General features: G+C 43.8%; 1 protein-coding gene across 1 annotated transcript in view; it reads right to left on the bottom strand.

The window, feature by feature from the left end:
* Window positions 1-19956, bottom strand: part of ASTN1 (astrotactin 1) — a 469175-nt gene that overhangs the window by 203235 nt on the left and 245984 nt on the right. Inside the window, exons 3-4 of the mRNA XM_069981712.1 lie at window positions 13849-14245; window positions 3454-3627 (exon numbers count right to left, since the gene is read on the bottom strand). Coding sequence (XP_069837813.1) covers window positions 3454-3627; window positions 13849-14245 — 571 coding nt within the window. The remainder of the gene's footprint in view (window positions 1-3453; window positions 3628-13848; window positions 14246-19956) is intronic.

Here is a 19956-nt window from a genome sequence, read left to right on the forward strand (position 1 = left end):
GGCAGCATATACATCAGGGCAGAGATGGGGGCAGTGTATACATTAGGGCAGAGATGGGAGCACCGTATACATCAGGGCAGAGACGGGGGCAGCATATCAGGGCAGAGATGGGGGGCACCGTATACATTAGGGCAGAGATGGCGGCACCGTATACATCAGGGCAGAGACGGGGGCAGCATATACATCCGGGCAGAGATGGGGGGCACCGTATACATTAGGGCAGAGATAGCGGCACCGTATACATCAGGGCAGAGATGGGGGCAGTGTATACATTAGGGCAGAGATGGCGGCACCGTATACATCAGGGCAGAGACGGGGGGCAGCATATACATCAGGGCAGAGATGGGGGGCACCGTATACATCAGGGCAGAGACGGGGGGCAGCATATACATCAGGGCAGAGATGGGGGCAGTGTATACATTAGGGCAGAGATGGGAGCACCGTATACATCAGGGCAGAGACGGGGGCAGCATATCAGGGCAGAGATGGGGGGCACCGTATACATTAGGGCAGAGATGGGGTCCAGCGTATACATCAGGGCATCATTCACTAACAGCAACAAGAAGGGAAGCATAACCGTCCATACAGTGTTCTACAGGAGATACAATATATATGGGGGGGTCATATTTGACATTTATGGGGTTGTCTGGTTAGCAGTAGATGGCTTAAGTCTTCTGTTCCCCGGCGTGGAGACGCCTTCATTTCTGGGGGGCGGGTCTAAGTCCCATCATTGTTTGCGGTCGAAAACACGTCCATGTGCGATGTCCAATAACTATGCTATCTGACATAGTGTTCGGCCATGTGATTATTGGGAGCCGCCCCTCCACGTGTAGGAAGGCTGACGGGATGGGAATGTCAGTAAGTGAGCGATGGGGAGCAGTGGGCTTCAGCCGTCTACTGTAACCGGACAGCCCCTCTAAATACTATATCTTCTTTTCTGAGATGCTTAAACCAGCTGCGCCATTCTGTGCATTGTATTCTAGTGGACAGGACAGCTGCTAATAAATGCAGGAAACTGCCCGACCGGCAATGACGAGGCTGCAGAACTTAGTTTTGTGGCTTCTTAATTCCCTTCGGTCACTTCCTCCTTCTGGTCATCTAGTTTCCCAGATGGGTAGGTGCATGCCGGGAGCATTGTGTGCAGCCAAATCCCCACCGTACCTGATGTCCTATAGCTGCCTGGTGTTACGCATGTTGCTACAAATTACAGACCCTATTGGATGTTGGGTGGGGTTGAGTTTTTTTTGTTATCAAATTTTTTTTTATTTTGAATTTATTTTAAGAATAAAGAGGAAAACAGTATGGAAGAAAATGCAAAATCCAAGGGTAGTGTCCATCAGAAGAAACAGCTATGTAGAGTCCTGGTAAATAATGTATAGGATTGTGGATGATAACTCATGTAACCTTTATATATACCATATAGTATCGGGGTCTGGCAGGGTAGATTGGAGGTGGTGTGTTACGGTGTGGAGGTTGGGTAAAGAGGGATTCTTGATATTTTTGCCGTGGTGCCCAGCTAGCAAGCTCTTCCATTCTATAGAAATGTTCCATCTTGGTCACCCAAACTTTAAAAGACGACGAGTAAAAAGCCGGAATACACCTAGTAACAATTTCTGGTAAATAACAAGTTTTTCGTGCTAGCTTTGGAAGGAGAAAAAGGTCATCTAGCCAGGACGAGTCAGGCAAAGATGGGAGTTTACGTTTAGGGGATAGAAGATTGGCGCTAAATGTGGCTGAGCTTAAGAATTTGACCTGTAGTTAGTTGTAGTGGGAAATAATGTATCCGGGTCTGTAAAATTAGTTCTATAAGCCTCTCTAACTTTAATTTCCACATTTGATTATGGGTCTTAGTGAGGTCTATGTATGATGACAGCCGGTTCCATTGGGCTATAGGTGACAGTCCACTAAGCCAATCTCTGGCCACGGGTGCTGTAGGTCCCAGTCAGCCATTGATTGGCTGAGCGGGCTGTCCCTCTTATCTCTAGAGTGACAGCCCATTCAGGTAATCACTTGCCTTGACGTTGTCCCATCTGAGTCCGTGATTGGCTCAATGGGCTGAAGACTCAGAAGACTGGAGGAGAAGACCACAGGAGCGTGGACAAGTTGTTGTTTTTTTTATGTGCGGCCGCCTGCTTAACCGAACTTTGCAAAAAGTTCAGTGAGGAAGGAGGACATAAATTGTTGAAAGACTTTAATTGTGCCTTTTTATTGTTGGGCCTAGAGTAGGTAGGATTTTTGTGCCCAGGAGTAGAGACCAGATTAACCCTTCCAACCCATCGGATATCTAATCTAATCTAATCAGATGAGTAAAGTTTGATCCTGAGGTCGAGTTAGGGAGATCCATCTACTGAGATGAATCGCTTTATAATACATTTGAAGCCCCGGAAGGCCTATACCTCTTAGTATGAGTAATCTGTGGGGCAATCAGGGTCGTCTCCTGGCTCACAGGAAGTCAGAAAAGATTTTCTTAATCATGAGAAGAAACAGCAGGGAATTAAGATGGAGATTGTTAGCAGTCAACATAATAATTGTGGGACTATGTATGTTTTCATGTAGTTCTTTGTGTGTGTGTGTGTGGGGGGGGGGGGGTGTTGGCGGAGAAGAAAGTTTGGGCGATTTAGTTAAGGACGCCTTTTATTGAAGGATTTTTGTTGTAGTTGAGAAAAAAGAGATGTTTAAAATCTTGGATTTATAAAAATTAATTTTAAAATTGCTTATCGCACCAAATTCTTTGAATATGTTTAGGATGTAAGGGAGGACTACCCGGGTGTTAGAGACAATTAGGATATTGTCAGCAAAAGCGGTGTCCTTTACTGGGAACCATTCGCGGTTATGCCTTGGATCTTCTCTGTCTGGGCGGTTGTGGCTTTGCCTGCACGCAATGCTCCTGACATGCATTGGCCTCTTTGGTCTTGGAAGGTATTCTTCTGAAATGGCCAGAGAGAGAAAGTGGAGCAACACGACTTTATCTGCTCCCTGGAAAAAACCCTTTAAGGATGACAACTCTAAATCTACTAGCGGGACCCAAACTTTTGGATAAAGTATAACCCAACTAATGATTTCCCATGGGGATCAATGATCCCTACTGTCAACTGAGCTGAGGGCACAATTCATACAAGTACACTCGTGACGGTACTAACAAAGTCACACAAAAAGGTTGAAATAAACATAGTTTATTAATGCAACCTGACGCGCAAGAACAGGTGGACGGCCACTTAGAAAAGTCTCCTAGAGTATAAGAGGTAACATGTATATAGTGAACACGTATACACAAAACTTTAGAGCCTACCAGAAATACACACAGATATCAGAAAGACCAGAACCAACCCGTCTTGCACACACACAGATTTTCTCTTGCACGGGGCTCAACATATGTAGTGAAATTAATTAGCAAAAACAGCATTTACGCAATGGGAGAAATACACCCACGCAGACTCTCTCACACGCGGGCACCTCGCGACTTGCTGTTGATTCTTTTATGCTGGATGGAAGCCCCATGTGACAGCAGGGTGGTGGGCTGGTTGTTGGGGTCCCCTGGGTTGTTCGAGATCATGCTTTCCTTATACTTGCTCATCAGAGACATTTTGGCGTTATCACCTCCCGAGGATGCGGAATTCAAAGCAAAGACTGGAAGAGAAGGACAAAGAAAAAAAAAATCAGCATTTTACTAGTTGGGCGTAATAGGTTCACATGGGTGTTTGCATTTACTCAAGGACATCTAAAATGACAACATAATATATGGCTACGGCACAAGCATGCATGCAGGTAAATTCAATTGTGTTCCAAGAGACTGTCAGCCCAGCAGGTAGTAATTGTAGCGACCTAACAGGAATGCCTAATCAGATATTCACCAGTAGCACTAATGAAAGAAGGTGTGGAGGGCGTCAAGAATACGCAGTCTTAGCACAAAAACAGACAGATTTGGTTACAGGGAATCTCACATTTGGGAAAATTAGGTTTTTGCTAAATGTATCAAGGTTATGAATAAAGATGCAATAAAAATGTAAAAAAGCCTAAAAGCCTAAAATAAAACAAAATACATGTCAGCTTCTCCTATTCTGTGCAGTCTGGATGTGCAGTTACCGTCCTATAGGCTGATCTGCCGAGATTGCCTTCATTCATTTCTGTGGATAATCCCATCGATTATCCAACCCTAATCCCTCAAGTACTGAATCTGTTCTGTAGGAATCAGATTTATTCTTAATTTCAACAAAAATTTGGATTTGCTGGAATCTGAACTTTTTGTGATATTTTTTTTTATTTGCTTCTGTACCCTGAGAGATCTAAGTGACAATGCTGCATGCGCTGCAGCTCTGCACACAACAAAGCCAATCAGGTTACTGGAATCCCGTCTTTAATAAGAGTCCCTGACCAGGTACATATGAATCTGTCAGATTTGCTTAATAAGAACCCAAAATTAATCTTAGTATATTCTATATTTTATTCTATTAAACACTAGTTTTTTTTTCCTCTTGTTTTTGGACAGCATAGGCAGATCCTAACAGAAACATAGAAGACCGTCAGCAGATAAAGCCCCCCCCCCCCACTCCATCTTTCCTATTATCTTAGGATAGATATATGTGATACTAGTAGATATTATATGTGGAAAGCACGTATAGCGTCCTGACAAATGGCGATAAAGGGGGTAACACTCTCATAGTCTTTATCTTCTCTGCTTCTGTCGGTTCTGCTGCACAGACCTCCATATACTGCTGAGTAATGTTGAGCGAGCACTAAAATGCTTGAGTGCTTGTTACTCAAGTCTGCATTTTTTAGTACTCCAGTGCTCAACTTGAAAAGCGAACCCCATTGTAATCAATGGAAGCACTTAACCAGGTGCCCCCTGCCTGGCAGAGCGGTGGGTGCCTGGCTAACCTTCAAGGGATGTATAAACTAAATGTTAAAACGAAAAAAAAAATGCAATATGTTACTGCAAGACAAATTAGAACTCTGATGGTATGCCTGCAATTGATGGCATAGTGCCGCAATTCTAATGTGTTTTGCAATAACCATAGGGCTCAATACAGCATGCTCTACGCAACACTACCGCCAAGTAATGTTGATCGGAGATGCCAAACTGTTTTGGTATTTCAACATAATCCAATCGATAACGCTCTGCATTTGACTCCCAGTGGCCACAGAAGTTGAATGCAGCTCTAGAGAGTCCCGGAAAAGGTATCCATGTTTTTCAGGACTCCCCAGGGCTGCATCCAACTTCCGCAGCAATGGGGAGTCAAATGCAGAGCGTTCTGGATCGGAGGACGTTGCTGAACCTGAACAGTAATATTTTGACATCGCTATTTGTGCACCCAGAGGGGAGTCTAGGCTGGTTCCCTTTGGACGGGGTTACACGGACACACGCTTGTAATACCATAAAGCTTAGTCGTGTTTCGTGATAAATATTTGATTTCTCTATCCTAATCCAATGGAGCGAGGCCCCATCTGTAAATTGATAGAACGGTTGAGTGAAACTTGTATTGGATCTGCAGGAAATGAGTAAAGGGGAAGGGATTAGGAGCAGTAAGCATTTATATTGTGAGAGTGGTGATAAATGGCTATAAAGAGACAATGGCACGGCGGCTCAAGGTTACCGCGCTGTGCGGGAAAGTAATTCCCTTTGCACTTGTCTTGTCATTTAGATCTTGACAGAAGTGAAGAATCTAAGAGACATGAAATGCAAAAGAGAAGGTGAGAAGCATCTGTCCTCTCCTCCTCTCCTAATGACTACAATAAACAGACGCTTTATCAGCCCATATCACAGAGGGGCGGCCTAATGGAGTCGTTTACCTGCCGGTGAACACCGTGCACGGCCATTGCGATGTGTGCGCCGGGATGGAGATGATTCACGCTGCATAAAGGCAATAGATGCAAACTCTACTATATCTCTCACTACTAATACGGACATAGAGGATTATGGGAAGACATAGAAGAGCAGCCTACTCTCATCTGAAAATACCAGACTATAGATGTCCTTGCATCGTCCTTAATCTCATGCTGAAAAGTTACTTGACTCCCAGGCAGCGAAGACGGTGAGCGATGGTCGTATGGTGATGGCAGAGTTACAGAGATGGCGGCTTACAGGGAAAAGCTCTGAAAATGATATTCCAGCAATATGAGCCCATTCACAGATAGCAAGAGGAGATCTTAAAGGGAATTGGTCAGCTCTTCATCCTGCTCAGAGCTGCAGACATGGACAGATAGATACCAAGGAAGAAGAGAGAAGAAGTGATACCCCTCTCAGGTCATGGCTGTTTTTAAAGGTATAAAATAAAATTTTTCTTCAAAACTCAGGTGTGGCTGGGCTGAGCTGAAGCGTGCATGCCTCCTCCCTCCCCCACCCCTTCCAGCACCCACCTCTGAATTTTAATCAGTCAAGGCAGGGAGAGGTGGGGGGGGGGTGGAGAGGCATGCACGCTGCAGCTCAACAGCGCCTTCTTGACATTTGAGTTCTGAGTATGATATAGAACTAGCATATTCCCTCCAAACGGAAATGGTATGCCATGTGTAATATAAAAACAGTGCCATGCATCTCCTCTGGCTGTGTGAGGTATTACAACTCAACTCCATTGACTTTGGAGGAAGTGCCTTACATAAACGTAAGAAAGAGTGGTGAGGTTTCTGGAAGAAAGCAGATGAGTTGTCTGGTCCTGAATAATCCCTTTAAGCTGGCTATAAATTTTATAGAGCACTGTGGGTGGAACACTTGTTAAAGGTGAAGTCCAGGCTCAGGCTTTTTTTTTTTTTTTTTTTCAAAAAAAGCTGGGGAGGAGGTGGCTGAATATAACATCATGCATCTACCTCCCTGGCTCCAGCACTGGGGTCCGCTGTCCTCCGCTCCGGTTCTTGCTCCCCCGGCTGCAGACTGGCTTAGTAGGGCTGACACGTTATGTCCTGAATCCCCATGTAGACCAAGGGGACACATGTAGGTCCAGCTGGCCTGGTGTGTATGTACTATGAATTGGGAGATAGAAAAAAGCCGCTGCCAGGCACCTCTGGCAGTGCTATATCTCCCCAAGAAAATGACCCTGGGTGTACTGAAATCCAACAGGGGAGACTCAGGAGACCCCATGTACAAATAGATGATCAGCTGATCCCACTGAATTAAGCAGGTTCATCTGAAGGAAAGTATATTGCTGCCTACTGTTCCTAACAACGCGCCATTCTGCACCGGGTGAAATATCTGAAACCAAATGCGACAAAGTGGAAGACACCTAAAAATAACTTGGAGCAAGATGCCCTGTAAGTGCAGCCATTTCCCCAGCAGAACGGCATTATATGGTCAGGGACATCTGGGGGAGCTGTAATGGTCTCAGGTCGCTCCCTGCGGGGTACAACTAGTTTCCTTTTCGTTTCTGGTAACTCCCGTCTTTTATATTGCGTCGCTCTAAGTGTTTCCATATAGAGTAATATTGTGGTGCTGCTCGAAGGAGGAAAAACTGTTATTCACTAATCAGAACTTCATTCAGACCAAATTACAGCTCGTTTTCATAGTGCTGGCAACCTGCAGCCCATAAGCCGGCAGTGTACAGGAGGTGGGTGGAGGAGGTAGGAGGATCGGAGGACGGAGGAATGGGTACACTGGGAGATTTCATACAAATAACAAACTAACAGCTTTGCCTGCAGCCCTGGGAAACGCGGCTTCATTATGACAAACAACTGTTCTATTAGGATATAATACATGGGTGGGTGTAAGAGTTTCAGCCACCTACATGATTATTACCAAGGAGACTAGACCGACCTTAAAGGAGTTGTCTGGCGGGAACAAAAAGGGCTAAAAAAATAAATAAAAAAAGTTGTTACTCACCTTCCCTGACCCTCCTGCATCTATCCTGGTCCTGGCTGAGGAGTCCTTCCTACTTTGCTTTTGACATGCAGGAAGTGTTCAGAGCCAATCATTGGCCACGGTGGTGCCCCGCCTCAACCAGTGATTGGAAGCAAGTGCTGTTCAGCTGAGCACCATGGGACAGACATGGTGGAGGATCAGGGCAGGGGAAGTTTTTCTTTTTTAATCCAACTCCAGCCGAGACATGTAGTTATTTTTTGTTAGACAATTCTGTAAGGTCAGACAACCTTTTATAATGGATAAAAGCTGCAGTACCAGACACCGCCAGCTGACAATAGCGGTGCTGTCTCTAGGAGACAAACAGACCATTTTTTTCCTTATGTATGACACTGCTGAACCATATGGCCCCCTGTATGACCTCTGTGTGCCTCTGTGAGATGTTTCCTATGGGATTCTCTATGAATGACGCCCCATGTCCCATCAGACGTCACATAATGGATTTGCTGTAATCTCCCTGTGATATGTTGCATTTAGGGACATAGATGTTTGATATATGGCTCGGTTCAGACGCACCATATGGCGGTACCTACACAGAGACTCTGAGCGTCGCTCTTTAAATATTTTTCAGCGACGACTCATTACACATTCTTTCAAGTTTATTCCCCTTAAATCTGGATTATAACGTCCCCCCCGTCCCCCCCCATGAAGCCATCTGTCATCTGAACCTACGATACAATCGATAATTATTTGTTTAGAGACGGTGCAGCATCATTCCTGACCTGATTCTACCCAGGGGGTAATTATTTCCTCAGTTCTTACCCCAAACACAGATCGGTGAACGCTGCACAAATACCTGAGAATTAGCGGCCTGGAATCCACTGATTTGCACAATTACAAGTGTGATGCTATTTTCTGGCATTAACACCTGGATGTCAATGGAAGGGGTACGCTTAGGACTCATTATCACATCATTTGCATCTCATCACGGATAACATCTGCTATTTCTAAGACTCAGCTTTCACCTCCTGTACATGGCGGTGGCAATAATTGGGAGACTTTACTTCTATACACTGCGATGCATTAGCCACATAAAGCTCTTCATTACTGTATGCAGATACATGGCCGCAAAGCTGAGGCCTGAATCACTAAAGAACCAAGGAGGAAACGAATGGCATGTCATGTAATGTAATGGGGCGTTATTGGTCATTCTATTATAACGTTGCTGTATGTATGATTTCACCATGGAATAATTGAGAATTGTGAGGTCACCCATCTGCTTCCCTATAGATGTTGCATCTAGATTCAGGTTAATTTTTCCAAAAAATGCAAAGGTGAAACATGCAATTTTTTTTTACTGCTCTTCTGACCAGATGGAGAAGGATCTGCTAGGGAAAATGGCAACAGCTGCCTCTCCAGATCAAGGCTTCACCTGGGCCCCAGGTCACTATCAGTAACATCCACCCCCCATACCATATGACGTTTACAATTTGTGTCTAATTATCCAGCGAATGTGCTCGGGGCCCCTTGTATCCCTTATAGAGAGTTCCCTGTCTGCAGGCCCATTTACCTTATACTAAAGTCAGTCAGACCCACTGCCACTAGCAGGTTTTGCAGACTTATAACGGTGCATCTTTCTGGCGGTGGTCCTATTTTCTTTTTAAGTTCTGGACATTTTGGAGGACTTTTATCCAAATGAAATATGCAAATGAGCTTGCTAGGAGCAGTGGGGGGCGTTCCTCGGCCCGCCCAATGCACAGTTTGGCATGGCCGCTGCCTCCTTTGGTCATGCCTACTTATGAATATTTAATTATGCATTAGCAGGTCAGTCTCTAGGTAGGCGTGATGGAGGAGGGGAACAAGCCAAAAGGTGCACTGAGGGTCTGAGAAACGCCCCCCCCCCCCACTGCTCCTAACTAGCTCATTTACATAGTTTACGATTGAAGTAATGAAGATAACACCAACATAAAGATATGAAGATACAGTCGACATAAAGATATGAAGATACAGCGGTCATAAAGATATGAAGATACAACTGACATAAAGAGATGAAGATACAGCGGTCATAAAGAGATGAAGATAAAACCAACATAAAGAGATGAAGATAAAACCAACATAAAGATATGAAGATACAACTGACATAAAGAGATGAAGATAAAACCAACATAAAGAGATGAAGATACAACTGACATAAAGAGATGAAGATACAACTGACATAAAGAGATGAAGATAACACCGATATGATGATGTGAAGATACAACCGACATAAAGCTATGAAGATACAACTGACATAAAAAGATGAAGATACAACCGATATACAGATATGACGATAACACTGACATAAAGATATGAAGATACAACCAACATAAAGATTTGAAGATATTGCAGACATAAAGAGATGAAGATACAACTGCCATAAATATATGAATATACAAATGACATAAAGATGAAGACACAACCGACATAAACAAATGAAGATACAACTGACATAAAGAGATGAAGATACAACCGACATAAAGATAAAGATACAACTGACATTAAGAGCTAAAGATCAAACCTACATAAACATATGACGATAACACCGACATAAAGAGATGAAGATACAGCCAACAGATAGATAAAGATACAACCGTTATAAAGATATAAGGATACGACCGACATAATAAAGATATGAAGATACAATCGACATAAAGATATAAAGATAACACTGACATAAAGATATAAAGATAAAACCTACTTATAGATATGAAGATACAACCGACATAAAGATATGAAGATACAACCGACATAAAGATATGAAGATACAACCGACATAAAGATATGAAGATAACACTGACATAAAGATATAAAGATAACACCGACATAAAGATGAAGATAACACCGACATAAAGATACAACCGACATAAAGATGAAGATAACACCGACATAAAGATATGAAGATACAACCGACATAAAGATATGAAGATACAACCGACATAAAGATGAAGATAACACCGACATAAAGATATGAAGATACAACCGACATGAAGATACAACCAACATAAAGATAAAGATACAACCAACATAAAGATGAAGATACAACCGACATAAAGATGAAGATACAACCGACATAAAGATGAAGATACAACCGACATAAAGATGAAGATACAACCGACATAAAGATGAAGATACAACCGACATAAAGATGAAGATACAACCGACATAAAGATGAAGATACAACCGACATAAAGATGAAGATACAACCGACATAAAGATGAAGATACAACCGACATAAAGATGAAGATACAACCGACATAAAGATGAAGATACAACCGACATAAAGATGAAGATACAACTGACATAAAGATGAAGATACAACTGACATAAAGATGAAGATAACACCGACATAAAGATACAACCGACATAAAGATATGAAGATACAACCGACATAAAGATATGAAGATACAACCGACATAAAGATATGAAGATACAACCAACATAAAGATGAAGATACAACCAACATAAAGATGAAGATACAACCAACATAAAGATGAAGATACAACCGACATAAAAATGAAGATACAACCGACATAAAGATGAAGATACAACCGACAAAGATGAAGATACAACCAACATAAAGATGAAGATACAACCGACAAAGATGAAGATGAAGATAACGACGACATAAAGATGAAGACAACGCTGACATTCTAACCTTCTGCCGTCTAACAATCTAAACACATGTAATACTTTTTCTAAGATTTTTTTTCCTCCTTTTTTTTGAGTATTGATGGGATTTCAGGCTGAGAAACCGCACATATAATGATGCCTCTGGGGTTTGCATTTTAAGTAGAATGCAGAGCACTTTGGCGGCAGAAGCTCCGCGCCAGATAGAGAGAAATCTACGGCTTTTACAGGAGAGGTAAAAGCACAAACAGCAGCGCACACTTATCTCTCCAAAAGTGTTTCAGGAAACAGGAAAGCTTCTTGTGCTCTAAGTGTTACTGACAGCTCCTCAGCTCCCCCAACAAGCACCAAAATCACTAAAATCTTCCTTTCATTATCTTTAAAGAGCAAGAAAACAACTTTGGTAAAATGTCAAATACCAAAAAAAAATATACATTCCTACAAAATCACCTTAAGGCTTTTTCTGGACTAAAACATATAATGATAGAGGATCAACATCTGATCTGGAGGAAGATCAGTAGAACTAAGGCAGCTTAACAGTTCATGTAAGGACGAGCCCTGCGCCTGGATAGACGGTGAAGACTCCGATTCCCTCATAAACTTAATAATTACAGGATTGGGGATGAGACCCCACTGATAAAAAATTACAGGAGTTTTCTGGGCTGCAGCATTTTCAGCAGTTGGATTCACAGTGCAGTAAAAACAACAAAGAGGCTGTACTCACCTCCCCCTGCTCCCCACCACTGCTGCTGTCACGTCTCCTGGTCCCCACTGGTCTCTGCTGTCTCCTTCTTATGTTGTTTCATGCCTGTAGGAACTTCCAGCTCAGCCCAGTGATTGGTGATCCATCATATGTTATCAGACTGTGGCAGGGACTGGAGACTTCACATGACGGTGGCAGGGAGCAGGGGAGGTGAGTATGGCTCTGGAGTGAGATCACATAAAAATTCTGCAACGTGAAAAACTTATTTAATGGTCTAACCTCAACATGTCATTGATTTTCTTGTAAACTATTATAAGGAGCTTTATGGGTTAATAGAATGAGCCCCATGTGTTGATAGTAGCTGAGGGCATAGAATGTTCCAGAGAAACAGATATCCTGTGCCCACCAAAGCTACAGGCGGGTGAATCCCCTGCAAAAGTACACCATCGGGGTACCACAAAAAGCTGAAATAGAAAAGTAGCTAACAACTGAAGGTAAACCTGCCTGGTGTATACATATACCTATTCCAAGATAATAATACAGGAAATAATATAACAGCGGACCGTATGGATGAGGGGGGGGGGGGGCAAGGATATCTGCCGACAATCTTCTACGTTTCTATGGAATCTAAAGGCTTAGGATTAAAGTCTTGAAAGCCGGCTGCTATTTTTAAGAGTTTTATGGAATTTGTTTGTGGTCAGTCACTTTTGCACCCGGTGTTACAATCGACCTCTGGCCGTATTCTTGGTGGTTAAAGTGTCCCTGTTGTTATTAGAAACTTATGACATGTGAGAGATGTGTCAAAAGTTTTCATCCATCTGAATCTGAGTGTTCACACCCTGACCGATCATGAGAACGAGCCTGAAGAAGACAACGCTCGCCCATTCCTCTCCCCGTGTCATGTGATAAGCCAGGCTCCTAATGTAAATCTATGGAGCCTGATGCTATTCACTGACACAGAGCGCAGAACGGACTGTGCAGAGCGTTGTCTTCTTCAGGGTCATTCTCACATTTGGTATTTGTTTGACCACTTAGACCTGGACCAACCAAATCTTTTGACACATCTCTCTGACACATCATATTTTTTTTATAAGTGACACTTTAAATATATTGACACTAAGGCCGGCCTTACGCTTTAGATGTATATTGGCCAAGCCTGACAATTTCAGAGAGCTGGACAACCATCTGAAGTGTACGCAGGCCTTCTGACTCCTCCAATGCCACCACCAGCTGAGGAAGAGAAGAAGCAGGCCTGTATAAAGCACATCGTATTTTAACTTCCTGATCTTTGTGTTTTGGAGGAGACAAGCTGCATGTTTCTATCCTTTCCTCTATCACTATACAAGCAATCTGTGTACGGGGATAGATGGGTCACATGACCAGCATTACAGGGCATCAGCTTCCAATGCCCCCGTGTATGCCAGCACCTGTGAATAATCACCCACCTAGAGTACAAGCCACGGTCTTCCCTTCCTGCAGCGTAGTGAGGAGCCTGGGTGAGGATATACACAGGGATTAGCCTCCCGCTCTCTCTATGGGGCTATTCTGCATGTATGTAATGGCATGGTGCCTTGTCCTCTGAGCAGAAAGCATAACTCATAAACATAGACACAAAACTAGAGACAAGTCATCAGATCTCAGTGCATGAAATCTGATAGCTTGCAGTCTACTGTAACGCTTCCTGCCATTGAAAACACACCAGGAGTGAGGTCCATGGTGTTCTTATCATTGCATCCATGAAGCGAGTCCAGTGTACGGGACACCTGGCTGCCAAAATCTTCCCCACCATTCATGCACTCCCGCTGGAGATGATGACGCAGCTCAGTCACATCGTATTCATAACCGTCAAGGATGGGGGTTTCACGGATTCCCAGGGTACCGCCGGGATGAGTGGATTGTCCCCGTGCGTTGCGGAGACTCTCCCGTCCATGGCTTCCTCCAATCAGCACCGAAGGGATGTAGTGGATCTCGTTGGCGGCTTCTGCACTGGCACTCTTCTGCGGCTGGGGGGCGCGTCGCCTCTTGCACCAGCGTCGTCTAGTGTATAAAATAAGGAGAAGGCACAGGATGCAGAGAAGGAGGGCGATCATTCCACCCTAATACAATGTGAAGAAGAAAAGAAGAAAAAATACAAAGAAGAATTACATTACGAAGAAGTAAATCCAATGCAAACAACCTAGGTAGAGACAAAGCGGACAAACACAATAACGGAATACTTAACATCCTGTTTTGCATAATACGGGGATATGGAAATCTTTTGATATCCGGTTAGAATGAAACTGAATAATAGAAGATCAAGTAAAGTCTGCTTGTAGGAGAAATATTATCATATCACTTTATTTGTGTATTAGATGTTAAATTAGTTCTCTGGAAGAGGCAAACCTTCCCGGCCGCTATCTGCTGGGTGTTTACATGAAATTAACAATGGCAGCGTTTTATGGCGCATCCGCCAGGAGAGAAGCTGCTTATATTAGAGCTGCACATTTCACATTCCGCTGCCGTACATCATATTTCATTCCCTTCCCTTTAAAATGGAAATGCAGGCTTGGGCATGCACACCTAAAATCAATTTTGGAAAAAAGTCTTATCTTTCTGGAGTGCGGCTAACATGACAAAAGCGTCTGCGCACACCTAAACAAGATATTAGCTCCGGTTTATATACCGTACAGGAGAAAATATCCTGCCTGGTTCACTGCTGCCGGAATTACTGAGGCAAATTCACTGCAAATAAGTGAACTCTGTTATAAACAGGAGGATGTACACCTACAATGTGGTGGGGGAGTCCCTAAAGGGGGCTGACATCGAGGACCAACGATGGGGCCAAAGAGCGGTTGTCCAGGCAAAATGATCTTGTCCCCAACCTCTGTACTCCCCACTGATCTTTTTCCATCATCTATCCATCATCAGTCTCCAATCATCCATCTATCTCTCCTTCCATCCGCCATCATCCAGCCCACTCTATCACCCTGCAGAAATATAATTTATTATTTTTACTTTTTTCAAATTTTTGTGCTAAGAATTCCCAATCAGGTCCAAATTAGTTCAATATTTTTGATAAAAAGATAAGAAAAAAACTAGCAACCGATCAGATTCCACCTTTCATTTTCTAAAGGACCTCTGATGAATGAAAAGTGGAATCTGATTGGTTGCTAGGGGCAACTAAGACAATTATATTTCACACCAGTTAGATAAATCTCCCCCTATATATTTATTTTTTATTTTTCTCATCATTGTTTTTAAAAAGATAATTTAAAAACTATTTTGGATCTGATTGGCAATAATGAGAAAAAAAAGGAAAAAAATTGTATTTCATTTCCATTAGGGGATTTAAACCACAGAAAGAACTGCTGGTGGTCTCTACACAGGTGATTTACCCCTAGACCACAGCTCTAACACATTTGGCCTCAGAGATTCAACTATATCTAAGTGTTTATTTCAGTCATAAACTGCCTACAGAGACTGATCTGCAATCAGAGACACTGGCTGACAGCTGAGCGAGCAGGAGGCCAGGCAGCAGAGACACTGACTGACAGCTGAGCGAGCAGGAGGCCAGGCAGCAGAGACACTGACTGACAGCTAAACGAGCAGGAGGACGGGCAGCAGAGACACTGACTGACAGCTGAGCGAGCAGGAGGACGGGCAGCAGAGACACTGGCTGACAGCTGAGCGAGCAGGAGGCCGGGCAGCAGAGACACTGGCTGATAACTGAGCGAGCAGGAGGCCAGGCAGCAGAGACACTGACTGACAGCTGAACGAGCAGGAGGCCAGGCAGCAGAGACACTGACTGACAGCTGAGCGAGCAGAAGGCTGGGTAGCAGAGACACTGGCTGACAGCTAAGCGAGCAGGAGGCCGAGCAGCAGAGACACTGACTGACAGCTGAGCGAGCAGGAGGCCAAGCAGCAGAGACACTGACTGACAGCTGAACGAGCAGGAGGCCAGGCAGCAGAGACACTGGCTGACAGCTGAGCGAGCAGAAGGCTGGACAGCAGCGACACTGACTGGCAGCTGAGCGAGCAGGAGGCCAGGCAGCAGAGATATTGACTGACAGCTAAGCGAGCAGCATTGATTATTCATGAAGAAGAGGAAGGAGTGGTGAGGCGGCTAGAGTGCTGTCAGCTACAGCACATGGTCAGCACCTCAGGAAGGGCCTGGCTGCTGACAGAATCCCTTTAAGTTCACCATGACCACCAAACAAGGAGGGAGAGGAGCGACTTATGGTGGCATTATGGGCGGCCACGAGTCGCTCCTCTCCCTCCTTGTTTGGTGATATGACTTTTTGACTGATTTACTGTTCATAACTCCACATCCCAATCACCATTCACATGACACGTACATATTTTGTTTTTGATTAGGAACACCTCATATTTATAGTTCTTTTTTGTGGTTTATATACTTTGCTTGAGCTACATTGTATGAGCGTCTGCTGGCCTGGGGGTCCCCTTTACTGTCTGGGTCCCACCTTTAATATGCAGGGATCTGCTCTCCTTTGCCATTTTTGTGTGTGTTTTTGTACTTCTGCATTTATAATTAATAAATTCATTTGTGCATATTGACCAACTTTTGTTGTGCTCCTACATCGGCCTCTCTCTGTTTCTCTGGTAGTGTCTAGCATATTGGTCTGCCCAATGCTGCGTTTACACGGAACGATAATTCGCCCGATCGTACGATTAACGATTTCGAAGTAACGATTTTTTTTTATAACGATCAGCGTTTAGACGGAACAGTATATCGTACGGAAAAATCGTTTTGCGATCGTTTAAGCCTATCTCGCACATAAGTAAAATTGGTGAACGACTGTTTACACGAAACGATCTGCGAATTTTTTGCGAACGACGATTTAAGAACATGTTGTAAGATCAAAATAAACGATTTCTCGCTCGTCATTTGATCGTTCGCTGCATTTACACGTACGATTATCGTTCGAATTCGATTGTTATCGCGCAAATTTGAATGATAATCGTTCCGTGTAAACGCAGCATTAGGAAGCAGCCATTGTTCTTATTATCTGGTGGTGCACGCCCCAATTTTGTTGTGATAAATGATTCATGGGAGAGGCCTCTGTGCTGCTGCCTGAGATATTATACATCATTTATAAACTAAATTACTCTAATTCTACTAATCTTCCTGGGTACTGTAGTTCAGCAATTCTATGTACTACCTATGTCTGATCCCACTCCGACTCCACTTCTGTTGCACAATCTTCCCTGTGTTCGGACTATGTTGCCATCACCGGCCTCTATGACCCTTCCCATGCTCCCCATGCTCCCTATGCTCTTGTTTGCCCTGAAGCTTGTCAGAGTTCAGACTATGTTGATTGATCAAACGTGCGACTGAGCCAGTTTTACTTTACACCATGTTGCACAATCTTCCCTGTGTACGGACTATAGCTATGTTCACACAACATATATTTTCTTATGGCTGTTGTTGCAATCGGCATCACCGGTCGTATTTTTTACGGATCCCGGATGGAGCATATACACACAGTATACGCTTCGGCCGGGATCTCTTGCGGTGCCGTAGAAAACTGACATGTCACTATTCATTGATTAGCGGCCGCAGAAAACCCTGTCGGTGCGCAGTATGGAGCGAGCGGCTCTGGCTGCACGCTTCATAGTGTACTGTGGACTCTGCGACCCTAAGGATCATCCGGCCGGTACTGCAGCCAGGATAATCTTTTCTGAGACTGGACGGGTCATGGAACGGCCGGTCTCTTACGTTGTGTGAACATAGCCTAAATCTTTCTATTGCGTAATCTTTCCTGTGTTCAGACTATGGGGGATATTTATCAAAGGGTGTAAAATTTAGACTCAGCTTCCAGCTCTGGTGAAAGGAAAGAGGAGCTGTGATTGGTTGTTGTGGGAGCTGAGCTGTGATTGGTTGCTGTGAGAGCTGAGCTGTGATTGGTTGCTGTGGGAGCTGAGCTGTGATTGGTTGCTGTGAGAGCTGAGCTGTGATTGGTTGCTGTGAGAGCTGAGCTGTGATTGGTTGCTGTGAGAGCTGAGCTGTGATTGGTTGCTGTGAGAGCTGAGCTGTGATTGGTTGCTGTGGGAGCTGAGCTGTGATTGGTTGCTGTGGGAGCTGAGCTGTGATTGGTTGCTGTGGGCGCTGAGCTGTGATTGGTTGCTGTGGGAAGTGAGCTGTGATTGGTTGCTGTAAGAGCTGAGCTGTGATTGGTTGCTGTGAGAGCTGAGCTGTGATTGGTTGCTGTGAGAGCTGAGCTGTGATTGGTTGCTGTGAGAGCTGAGCTGTGATTGGCTGCTGTGGGAGCTGAGCTGTGATTGGTTGCTGTGGGCGCTGAGCTGTGATTGGTTGCTGTGGGAGCTGAGCTGTGATTGGTTGCTGTGGGAGGTGAGCTGTGATTGGTTGCTGTGGGAGCTGAGCTGTGATTGGTTGCTGTGGGAGCTGAGCTGTGATTGGTTGCTGTGGGAGGTGAGCTGTGATTGGTTGCTGTGGGAGGTGAGCTGTGATTGGTTGCTGTGGGAGGTGAGCTGTGATTGGTTGCTGTGGGAGCTGAGCTGTGATTGGTTGCTGTGGGCAGTTTGCACCAGTCTAAACTTTACGCCCTTTGATAAATCTCCCCTAATGTCTTTCTGTTTGGACTATGTTCCCGTCACCGGCCTCTATGACCATTCCCACGCTCCCCGTGCTCTTGTTGGCCTTGGAGCTTCCTGATGCTGCTACAGAAATGTAAGGAGGGATCTGTGAGTATTATAGACGATGCAAGGTAAATGGTGGCCCAGCTAGAGAGGTTACAGATACTTCAGGGTTGCAGGATAGTGATGTCAGCCAGGCTTGTTTCCTATCTTCCTCTGAAATGAATGGGGCTATAAACGTGGCTGATTAGAAACCTGAATCAGATTTAGGATTTGTTATTAAAAACTTCTTTCCCATCTGACCGGTCAGCGAGCAGCAGCCGATTGTGAAGAGGCGGCCATCTGATCTCAGACAAAGCCATGTTTAGGGCCGTAAGCTCCAAATCTAAAGTCATTTGGTTTTAATTAAAAAAATAAGATCTTATTTAATTGTGTAGAAGAAATAGTAAAAGATTGTAATAAAAGAGGATTGTGAGAGGTGGAGCTGTCTACTCCGCGCGCTGCTGAAATCCCTCTCGCTAAGAGAAGTGGATGGGGGACAAGTGTTTACACCAATATAATGTCCCCATATATATGTAATGTCCCCATATATCTAATGTCCCCATATATGTAATGTCCCCATATATATGTAATGTCCCTATATATCTAATGTCCCCATATATATGTAATGTCCCCATATATATGTAATGTCCCTATATATCTAATGTCCCCATATATATGTAATGTCCCTATATATATATGTAATGTCCCCATATATCTAATGTCCCCATATATATGTAATGTCCCTATATATCTAATGTCCCCATATATATGTAATGTCCCCATATATGTAATGTCCCTATATATCTAATGTCCCCATATATATGTAATGTCCCTATATATCTAATGTCCCCATATATGTAATGTCCCCATATATCTAATGTCCCCATATATCTAATGTCCCATATATCTAATGTCCCCATATATCTAATGTCCCCATATATATAATGTCCCCATATATCTAATGTTCATATATATCTAATGTCCCATATATATATGTAATGTCCCATATACTGTATCTAATGTCCCCATATATCTAATGTCCCCATATATCTAATGTCCCCATATATATGTAATGTCCCTATATACCTAATGTCCCCATATATCTAATGTCCCCATATATCTAATGTCCCCATATATCTAATGTTCCCATATATCTAATGTCCCTATATAT

The sequence above is a fragment of the Dendropsophus ebraccatus genome, chromosome 8, assembly GCF_027789765.1.
Source record: "Dendropsophus ebraccatus isolate aDenEbr1 chromosome 8, aDenEbr1.pat, whole genome shotgun sequence".
Taxonomy (NCBI): Eukaryota; Metazoa; Chordata; class Amphibia; order Anura; family Hylidae; genus Dendropsophus; species Dendropsophus ebraccatus.